The following is a 10,714-nucleotide window of genomic DNA, read 5'->3' as shown; positions in this document are numbered from 1 at the left end:
GAAAATTTGAATCTACAATGGATTTTCTTGTAAGTGTAATGTAGATATGTAGTATACTAGTATGTGTGAATTTTAAAATTTATTATTCAATGATAAATAGAATTCAAAAGAAACGATTCATAAATTATTTTAATAAATATAAATAAAATATCTTTAAAAAAAAAAAGTATTCAAAATTCAAATCCTTCGAAAAAAAATTTTTTTATTCTTATTTATTATTTTGGAATATAATAATTATATTTAAATGCCTAAATGGATATTACATTTTAAGTTACAATAACACTAACTCACAAAATATTGTGAACAAATATTTTCAAAATTGTTTATAAATATAAATTCTAATAAAATCACATTCTATAAAATATAAAATACATTAGTATTTAATTAATAAACAAAATAACATTAAAAACGTCATTCAAACTACTGTACACGTGTCACAAAGTTTTATATACCTACATACCAACAAAATTATAATAATTTTAATTCTTTAATGATAACTTAACCAAGTTAAAATCTCAAATTTAATTTTAAATAATGTAAATGGTATCTATTTAATAACGAAATAAGTATATTATGTTGTTATCTATTTTTATATTTTTTTTATTTGTATATTCATTATAAAATAACTGTTTTGAATCCTATTTGTTGGGAACTTGGGCGTAGCTGAATATATTAATAAATTAATAAATAATAAATAGCTATCAAGTAAAAGTATTTAAATTCTACTAAAATACAAGAAGGAAAGAATTTAATTATTACTATTCAAATACTTCACGACTCCATTATTAAGTATACTTTACGATAGACCATCGTTTCACAAAGTGTGTTCCGCGGGACAATCTCAAGGTTTCCGCCAAGTGTAATAAGTGATTATTGAGAAAACTATTTCATATTATATTTGGATTATTTATATTATTAAAAATTATTATTTTATATTATTTAAAAAAGGGGGTTTCACAAAACACAAACTATTTCTCAAGAGTTCCGTGATCGTAAAAGTTTGAGAACTACTCCGATAGACAATCAAATCATCTGCTTATTAGTACCATGTCATAATATATAAGATACAACGATTTCTAAATAAAACAATCCGTATTTGAACATTTGCTTTGTTTTAAATCTCATGCACAAAAACTACCAATTTTAGTTGTATATCTGCAGTAACGCGATAATCTGGATGCAACGATGGTATTTTGAAATGGAAATTTTTATTTTAGATGCATGTATACACATACCTATCTATAAATAGGTATATACAGGACTGTAGGTAATAGCTAGGTATATTATAATACATTGGATACGAACGAATGTAACTTGTGATTTCTAGATATGGCAGGTAAAGAATCAACTATAGGGGTATGGCTATGGAAGTTCCAACACGAAAAAAAAAAGTACCGGCTGTACACTAGGTAAGTTTCTACGAAAAAATACATCTATATAAATGATTACTGGTTAAAATTTGTTTGTTTTCGTTTTTAATAATATAATTTATCCGGTAAAAAGCAATGGAATGTATAAATACTATTTTTGAATCTACACGCGAATTATATATAGAGTTGCGTAAAATATTTATCGCTATTTAAGTGCCATCCATAAGTATCTACTCATATATTATTAGTTATTACTTATTAGTTATTACCAATAGTTTCAATAACTGAATATTTAATGGTTACAATGTATTTATTATTCCGGGACTTAAGAATATAATATTAAAGTGACATTATTATTTGTACTATTATACTTAAAAATTTGAAATATTTTATTTGATCATTGGGAACTACCTTTTATTTAATACTAGTCTGTAATGGCTATTTGACTGTTTAATTGTATTATGTAATAATTAATTAATAAATTATTTGATTTCCTTCCTACTCGTCCTACTCTAATACGGTCTTGTGACTTGTACCTACTCATTATTGCTACTATCTATCGAATATCAGTCATGGCTTGTACCCACGGTTTAAGCCGTAAAGCGGTAAACCGTGCTTGTATCACCGCGAACAGTCCACAATCTTTTTATAATTCAAACATGAATTTAAAAATACATTAAAATAATATTATTTTGTACAGAATAAGTTTGTAAAACTATAAATTTTAATTATAAGCATGCATAGTATTGGTTGATAATTTAATTTATGTATATTCAAAATGCACGTATTTGACATGAGATGATGATTGAACTACGTGAAGTGTGAACCTATTTAAACACTGAACAGTTGCCTGTTTACTTTCGATATCTGTAATCGAAGATCCATTTTACAATCCAGTGTTTAATCGTTTTCCTTGCACGGATTACAGATGACGTATCGTTGAGATGCGATGCCCTCAAGTCCAAGTGATGAGCGCCGTCTGGTATCAATAACGCCCTGACGGTCGACGAAATACTTTTCAACACGCCGCCACTGGACCATGGGTCCAATAAACCATTGCTAATAAAAAACAAATAATCAAGTAATTAAAGTCTGCTAACGGACGTGAGTATTTAAAATTCAATTTTTTTTAACTTTAATCAGAAAATTAAGTCAAACAATTTTTTGGAGGTCAATGAGAACCGCCTCCTCGTGGTGGTCCCCTGATAACTCTAAATGGTTCTCAAACTATAATTTAGACAGGTAGGTAGAAATAGATTTGGCGGAAATGAAAATCGAACCTTTTTCGTTTTGGCGGAAACGACTGACGCCCGGTTTCCCATATAATAATAATAAATTGGTTTCTAGGTAGCCTATATTCGTCAATAAACTATAATACATTAATATATATATATATATCATTAATGCTGTCAAATATATACAATAAAAAAAAAAATAATATAATATAGTATATAGTATAATATACTCGTATAAATAACTAGCTGCTATTATTTAGCGCAATTTGAGTGGATAAGAATATGATATTTTTTTGATCTTTCAATGTTTAATTTTTTTTGTTTTGGTAGCATTTCGAATAATTTCCAATTATAAATATTACTTAATGTTTCTTGACAGATGAGGCGTCCAATCGTCCAAATAAGTTATGAATATCGAGTATGACACAAATTTCATCTATATTTCTGGTATATCATTTTTATATATTATATTTATAATAATTAATAACTGTTTTTTTATCATCCGTATTACATAAAGCCCGATTAAGGTAAACCACAAATCAACAAAAACAATTTTATTTCTATTTCAATACTTAAAAACCGGTTTTTGGAAAGAGTAGTTTTAAAAAAACCGCGTAAAAATCGTTCCAGTAGTTATGAGTCTATTAACCTCGGATATACCTATTCCAACATCCATTTACATGTATATTTATATATACGACGTCATTATTATTACCTGAATATTATGTTGGACGCAGCTTTGAGATTTTTGCCACCGTACTGTTTTTCAACGTCGTCCGTGGTCGGTTTCATGCCATATCGATTTTCACAGTACTGCGCGTAGCTTTCGAAATCCCACGGGTATGGTTCAAATATGTCGTCCTCGCCGCCGTTAGCACAAAACGGCATTATCATTTCCGTGCAAGCCTGAAAAAAAACACATCGGGCGGGTGACCGTAAAACAATGTTTACATTCCATTTCGCATGATTATATAGTTATACAAAAATTGCAGTGTCTTAAGTAATATTACAAGTACATTAGCTGTTATGATTTGTGGTGATAGTATCGACTCATGACTAAAAGAAATATCAACTTAACATGCTGTACTCTGTACAACGTCATATTATGTGGATAATTACCATCTACTGATTACCGTGTAAATATAACATTGAAAAAAATGGATCGAAAACTAATTTTTTTTAATAGTTTACACCGTTTTTCGGAAAAAGTGTTTAAAAAGTTATCGATAACCCGATAACGATGACGATGATCAACGACCAAGACAACTGTGTACATAATAATATGATCTTTTATTCCCAATGATTCATTTTTCATTGATATTTGTTATAAATTACAATATTTAGAATTTTATATCTGCAGTTTAAACGAATGTTTCAATGTTTCCATACAGTTTCAAAGAATGCGATATTTATATGGTATATTATATATTTATTTGATCATTTAACAGAATATTTACAAGTGCCTACACAGGGCTGCACTCACCTGATAATTCCATCCGTTCATCATATCGTCGGAAAACGCCGACGACAGATTTAAACAGCTGGCCGACCCGGTGTAATTGAAATAGACGTTCAGTCCGCGAAATACCGACATCAGGAGCGTCGAGTCATCTTCCGTGTGGTTTGTCATCGACTTGCAGACTTCCTGACGGCAAAAGTTTATCATATTTTTTTAATATCCCACATCACCCTAATCAAGTAGCTTACATCGGTTCAAAACTTCGCACGTAAAACAAATTTGTGAAGTCGACAAATTAACGAGTAAGTTATTTATTTTTTATTTTTTTCCCCTAAATTACTAAGAAAATTACCATGAATGTAATACTTTTGAGTTTTTTACACCACAAAGTACCATCAGATTTACTTTCTTCCTAGAAAATATATTGAAAATAAACTCAAAAATAATGAAAAATAAAATTATAACACATCTTTGTAAAATCAATACAAATAATACAATCTAAGAATGTACCTATCAATCATTTTAAAATTTATATTATAACAAAAATAAGTAACTCGTCATACAACAATATAAGTTATAACTTAAACAGTGCTTATTATAATTAACATACATTTTCAACTTCATTTTGATTTTCGATTTAAGCCTTTGATATAATACTTCTTTATCTTTAACCTGTATTATTAATACACAAAATAATTAAATATCTATACCTTGATCGGATTTGCAGGCAAAGGAGCCAAAAAATTTGCTTCGTAAGGATAGTTAACCATGGCCAATGCCACATACACGTCAGCAGCCCAATATTTTAACCGTGTTACGTCGTCGGTGTTCTCTAGCGGTCTACATAGTTTCCAGTTGTCAGTTAACCATGCTTTTCCAGAATCTATAAAAACCGGTAAACGCAGTTCGATTATTATAATTTATAAACCATAATATTATAAAAACGAGTACTTCTACCAATACAATATACATAAGCATATATTTGTGCTTGTGTATCGTGTGTGATTCAAATTGTTTGGTATTTAAAAATCTGATATTTTTTACTGAATATTAAATATTATGTCGTTTTGTATATCACACAAGTCAGTTCTGTCGTTTATAAAAACCGTACACGCGACTCGGCTGTGTCACGAAAGTTCGCGCACGCAATATTAATATATTAATTTTTTTTTTAAAGCTGATGAAAATGATGAAACAACTATGTCAACTATAATTTCAAATTTCCTAATAGGTATTAAATTATTTTCATTTTGTTCATAATTCTTAAAATATATAGATAGAATAAATTAAAGAAACAAGGAAGCTAAAATAGAATGAGTCGGTTATACATGTACAATAAATTGATACAGATTATAAATATGAAATGTTTTTAATGAGACACACTATTTACTTTAAAACTAATGTTCATAAAGTTGATGTTTTTAATTTTTGCAATTCTACATGCTAAAAAATAATTTACCAGATTCTGTAACGTTATCTATGGCTTTCCAGGATGCTGAAATAGTCAATCCGCATTCAACACTAGTTTTTCTGTAAACTGATGATGTCACTTTGTAGAAATCATTGCATGGCGTCATTCCAGTAAATTGCCATATTGGAGCTGAAGAAGCTATAGCTCTAAATTGTTGATAAATAAAAAATAAATAAATAATCAAGAAAAATATTTATGAAAGCGTAACATCATAATAGTACTAAAACTTAAAAGTATTATGTAAATGAAATGTATAAAAAAATTATAAAGATATCGTTATAATAATACATATTAATATATTATCATAATTATTCATTAACTTGCTATAAAACTGAATAGATTTTCCAAAATTCAGAAATCACTTGCGAAATCAATTTTTTTTTTAATCAAAATCAAGATAAGAGTGGTTCTTGTCATAACTTATATTATTACTACAATCTGCATATACCGACCCTTCGACAGTGGCAGGATACTTGATACGGAACCAAGCGGCCAACATTCCTCCGTACGAGCCTCCGAAAGCGATTACCGGATTAGGTCGTCTGCCAGTACACAGTGTGTCGTTACGCAGATACTTTATCACGTCTACGAAGTCGGCCAACGCTTGTTGTGATGTCAGATAGCCCAACTTCACTTTGTCATCGAACGAATTCTTTCCATAGGGCATGGACTCGCCATAGTAACGGTGCTCGGCGAACACGACCAATGCCTCAAACTCTCTTGATATTTCCCACATAAAGCCCTATTTTATTATTCATGTAGATAACTGATAAATTATAAACTTTACGTATTTATACATAAATATAAGTACATAACGTGAAAAACGATCACGACCATCATATATATGTTCCGTTATTATGTATCTTTTATAGTATTTACGTATTCAATTATTATTATTTATCTGTACGTCGAAATCGTCGAATATTAGATTAGTAAAATAGATATATTTGTGAAATTAAATCAAGCTGTGATATTGAGTAATTTTATTGTACACATTGGAAAATAGAATAAAAAATAATAATGATAATTACCGAAAAAATGAATCCATGACCGTGCTATTGAAACTAAATTGCCTATTCAGGACGCCGTGTTACAATTATTTTATTATTGAAATGCACTATTTATACACGCATATATACATACGTGATACGGTATCACTGATACCATAATGTTGATATAGCAATAATGGTTCCAACAAGAAGTAAAAATGTCGAAATTAAAAATTGGAAAATCGTCAGACACGAATGTATTAATTATACCTAAATCGATTCGTATATGAAATTAAGTGTTATTTCATTATAAGAAGACCCAACATTTTATTTACTAATTTTATTAAAATAAATGAATTCTATTTACGAGATAAGTGTAAAGCATTATTTCAAAATGTAATTTAAATAAAACTATTTTAAGTTCTTAATAATATTTAAAGTAACCTTCCCTCAAATAAAGGACTTAATAGTAGTAAGTATCAGTGGCGTTTTCTTGACATGTGTCATTAGGTACTACGTGTTAGTGTCTGATAAATTAGGAATACCCTTTAGAGAAAAAATAATGCGATGTTAGTAATTTAGTACTTATATTTTTTATTTTATTTTTATACTTTTTTTATTAAAATCATTTATTTTACTTATCTACTTTTTAAGTTTTAATTATAATACTTCAATATAATAATAATAGTATTTTAAATAAAAAAAAAATAATAATTTTTCAATCGTCAATTATTATTACATAATATAGAAGGACCGATAAATATCTGTAAGTAGATTAACACTGGCACACGACGACGACAACAATCAGCTGACGGCTATTAAAGTGGCTAGTCGTTACTCGGTAATTTCAATTTCAACGTCCGAGTCTTATATTAACATTGCGCCTAAGTTAACCGACAACATCACGACATATTACGATCTTGGGTAATTAGGAACCACGAATCGAAAAATTTAACTTACTACACAACACAATAATTCGTTAACACATCGACCACCGTCGTAACTACTGTCCGCGCACGGTCTGGTTTTGAATTAAAAATAGTCTATTTGCTCATTATTTTTTTATTTATAGACAAGATGTTTCCATAAGACAATTATTTAAATATTTTGTAAATACGATGGTGGAATAATGTAATACTACATTACAGTATTAACACGCAAGTGTTATACGAGTATGCGTTAACACACAACTTGCACTCTTGGAGAAAATGCCACTGATAGGTATTAAGTAGTACACGAACTTTAAATCTAAAATTAACATGCACCGTATCGTTTCTTATAAGAATTAAAACAAAAGCTTACAGTATTATCAGAAAAATCTTCAATTGGTGCTTCGTTGCCAGCATAAAAAAATATTGGACCTTTATTAACATCCCAATATGTGTCATTTATAAGATACTTCAATTCAAATGTATCATTATTGGTATAACTAAAATGGTCGACCTGTGGTAAAAAAAAAAATACATAATTTTACATATTTGATGTGTCGAGTTCAAATATTTTTATACACTCTGTGTTTTATTTTCTTGCCCTACTATATTATATTATATTAGCTATTAATAAAATTTAAAAGTATATAATCCGTCAGTTATAAGATTCATGTAACATATACATTTTCGATATTTTATTTAACTATTAATAAAAGTACAAAGTCAGTTTATTTTAGTTTTAAAAATAATTAATTTTTTTAACACTCATTATAGTAACTAAACTCAGGAGATTTGATTCAGATTAGTTACTTAATATCGTAGTTTCATACTAAAATCTCTTGTTTTTTATTATATTTATCACTCAACCGTTATTTTAAAACAGATAACATTACTATAACAAATTGAAGAAAGTGTATTTTTCTCCCTAAATCAATATATTATGTATATGATGTTGATCGTTGTTTAAAAATATGAGTAAAAGTAATATATTGGAGACCACCCCATTTCAATTACAAAATATATAATATATATGACGTACTAATATCAAAATTCAAACAGGTATAACTCAACAAGTTTTGAACTTAACAGTTTATTCAAACACAAATAATTTTTAGAAATACTTCAAAAAATAATCAATAATCATATATGATAAGATTTCCTATAACACAACATGTATAATGTGCATGCGTGATTAAAAGTCAAAAACTACTTTTAAAAATATTAGGTATTATTTTTTCCACTTTTATATACTACAACAACTATTGGATTCAATGGGATTTAAATCTTGAAAAAGTTGAGTATTTTTTGTTATTTTGAACGTTTTAAATACTGAATAATAATTATGAATTTAATATAAATAAATTAGTTTTTAAAATCTAACTTGGTAATTTTTCATTTTTTTCTTATTGTTCTTATATATTTGTTGTGTTTTCACTTACCGGTACGGTTATATAATTAGTCGTGTAATCATAGCCACAGGTGGCGTGAATAATTATCATCAATAGTTGTGACCACGCAAGAATAAACATGTTGAAATTGTTAAAAATTAATTTACAACAAAAATAATTAACAAATATAAAATCGAATGGAAATAAAATTGAAATCAATTATAAATACGAATTATTAATTAATACTCATAATAATATATTTGACAGTGTTGGTCCAATGACGTACAGATATGTCATAGCTGGTTGTCTTCACTCGTGATGCATGGAACAGTGACAATATAAATTTAAAAGAAGATTTCAAGATTTCTCTACTTAAAAATAACAAAACTGATAAGATTAATATGAACACTTTAAACTGTGTAAATATAATAACGAGATATAAACACTTGAAAATGTAATATGAAATATTATATATATACAGTGTATATTAAACATATTATTCTTTCTGACGGAACATTAAATCTAACTCAGTGGTTCATTCTAACTACTACATACGTACTAATAATTAAACACAAAATAAATCTTTTACATAAATATTATCGTGCAGTGAGCTAGTGACTAAGTCAGACATACTCATATTAATCTCCACCTTATGAGACATTGTCAATCTTTTACCTAAAAGAAAAATACCTAAATTTAATATATATTATATTTAATAATAATTCTACACTAACTACCATATTGTGCATATTGTAGTACTCAATCATAGGAAAAACGCATCATTGAACTCCCAAAAAAAATTGTGTAAAATATTGTCTTAAAAACAATTAATACTTTATTAAAAACGTGAAATAAACATACCTAATATAGACATAAACATTGTCGTAATAATATATCTAATTTGTTGATCATTATAAAAAATAACATTAAATAATCATGAATCATCAATATTGTCATTATATTTAAAGTCATTTTAAATAGTTAGAACTATTTGTTGCTTAACGAACGAGTTGTTTGAATCTTGCGTTGAATGCTTTTGATAGTGAAATATCCATTTTTAATCCAATTTTTATAGAATTTTCTTACCTAACCTAACGAAACTTATAAGAGCGAAATATATATATATATATATCAATTTAATGTTTTTCAATTTATAGTTTTGTTAGTCGGAACCACAATGATCGACGCCGAGTGCAAATGGATGGACTGCCACGAACATTCAGCTGGTGACTGGTGCAACATACTCGGACCGGGTTGGAGGATCAAGACTTGGCGACGGTGTATTGGATTGTTGGGAAAATCCGAACAGTGCTGCAATTGATGCAATTATTAACTGTTCAACTTTTTTTTAATACATTTTAACTTTCTGTCGACCCATTTATATATTTGACACCAGTATACGTTGTATCGTAAAATGCACTTACTTGTACTTATATTATTACTATTACTTATTAGTCATTGAATTATTATCGTGTTGAAAACATTTTTTTTTGTTTACAATAAAAAAAATTAATAATAACTTCTTCACATAAGTACAAATTGTGTCTCATTTTTTGTACCTATATAACCAATATATATTATATTAGTACAAGTGTACAACTAGTGTAAGGATATTTAAATATTTAACTCTGTTTGGAAAAATTAGAGCTTTATAAAGGATGATAAATAATTTGACGCACGGAAAATTCAAATTATTATTTTATTTGAAAGATTCTTCAAATGTGTTTTCAAACACATTATATGAACTGGCAAGAATGAAAAAGCATTCTTCCTGATCTAAATTTAACCTAACCCATAATATTATTATTAAAAAATAATTGTTAGAACTTATAATACTCGATAATAATAAAGTATTTATATTTTATACTTAAGT

The 10,714-nt window shown here is 27.7% G+C and overlaps 1 protein-coding gene and 1 long non-coding RNA gene across 2 annotated transcripts; one reads left to right on the top strand and one right to left on the bottom strand.

Annotated features, from left to right (window-relative positions):
• The first annotated feature begins 426 nt into the window (after nucleotides 1-426).
• Nucleotides 427-10,373, top strand: LOC132927644 (uncharacterized). Its single transcript, XR_009661773.1, has 5 exons — nucleotides 427-1,409; nucleotides 2,299-2,474; nucleotides 4,054-4,366; nucleotides 4,792-4,959; nucleotides 9,999-10,373. It is a non-coding gene; the product is annotated as an uncharacterized LOC132927644 (long non-coding RNA).
• LOC132927633 (lysosomal Pro-X carboxypeptidase-like) lies at nucleotides 2,014-9,171 on the bottom strand. The gene is made up of 8 exons (XM_060992217.1): nucleotides 8,893-9,171; nucleotides 7,827-7,967; nucleotides 5,988-6,277; nucleotides 5,524-5,681; nucleotides 4,775-4,947; nucleotides 4,089-4,250; nucleotides 3,321-3,511; nucleotides 2,014-2,429 (listed from the first exon to the last, which is right to left on the bottom strand). Exons 1-8 carry the CDS (start codon nucleotides 8,980-8,982, stop codon nucleotides 2,225-2,227), a joined length of 1,410 nt encoding a protein of 469 aa, XP_060848200.1. The 5' UTR covers nucleotides 8,983-9,171; the 3' UTR covers nucleotides 2,014-2,224.
• Nucleotides 10,374-10,714: the final 341 nt, after the last annotated feature.

The sequence above is a fragment of the Rhopalosiphum padi genome, chromosome 1 (assembly GCF_020882245.1).
Source record: "Rhopalosiphum padi isolate XX-2018 chromosome 1, ASM2088224v1, whole genome shotgun sequence".
In the NCBI taxonomy this organism is placed as follows: domain Eukaryota; kingdom Metazoa; phylum Arthropoda; class Insecta; order Hemiptera; family Aphididae; genus Rhopalosiphum; species Rhopalosiphum padi.
This window is presented reverse-complemented; position numbering and strand designations above follow the sequence as displayed.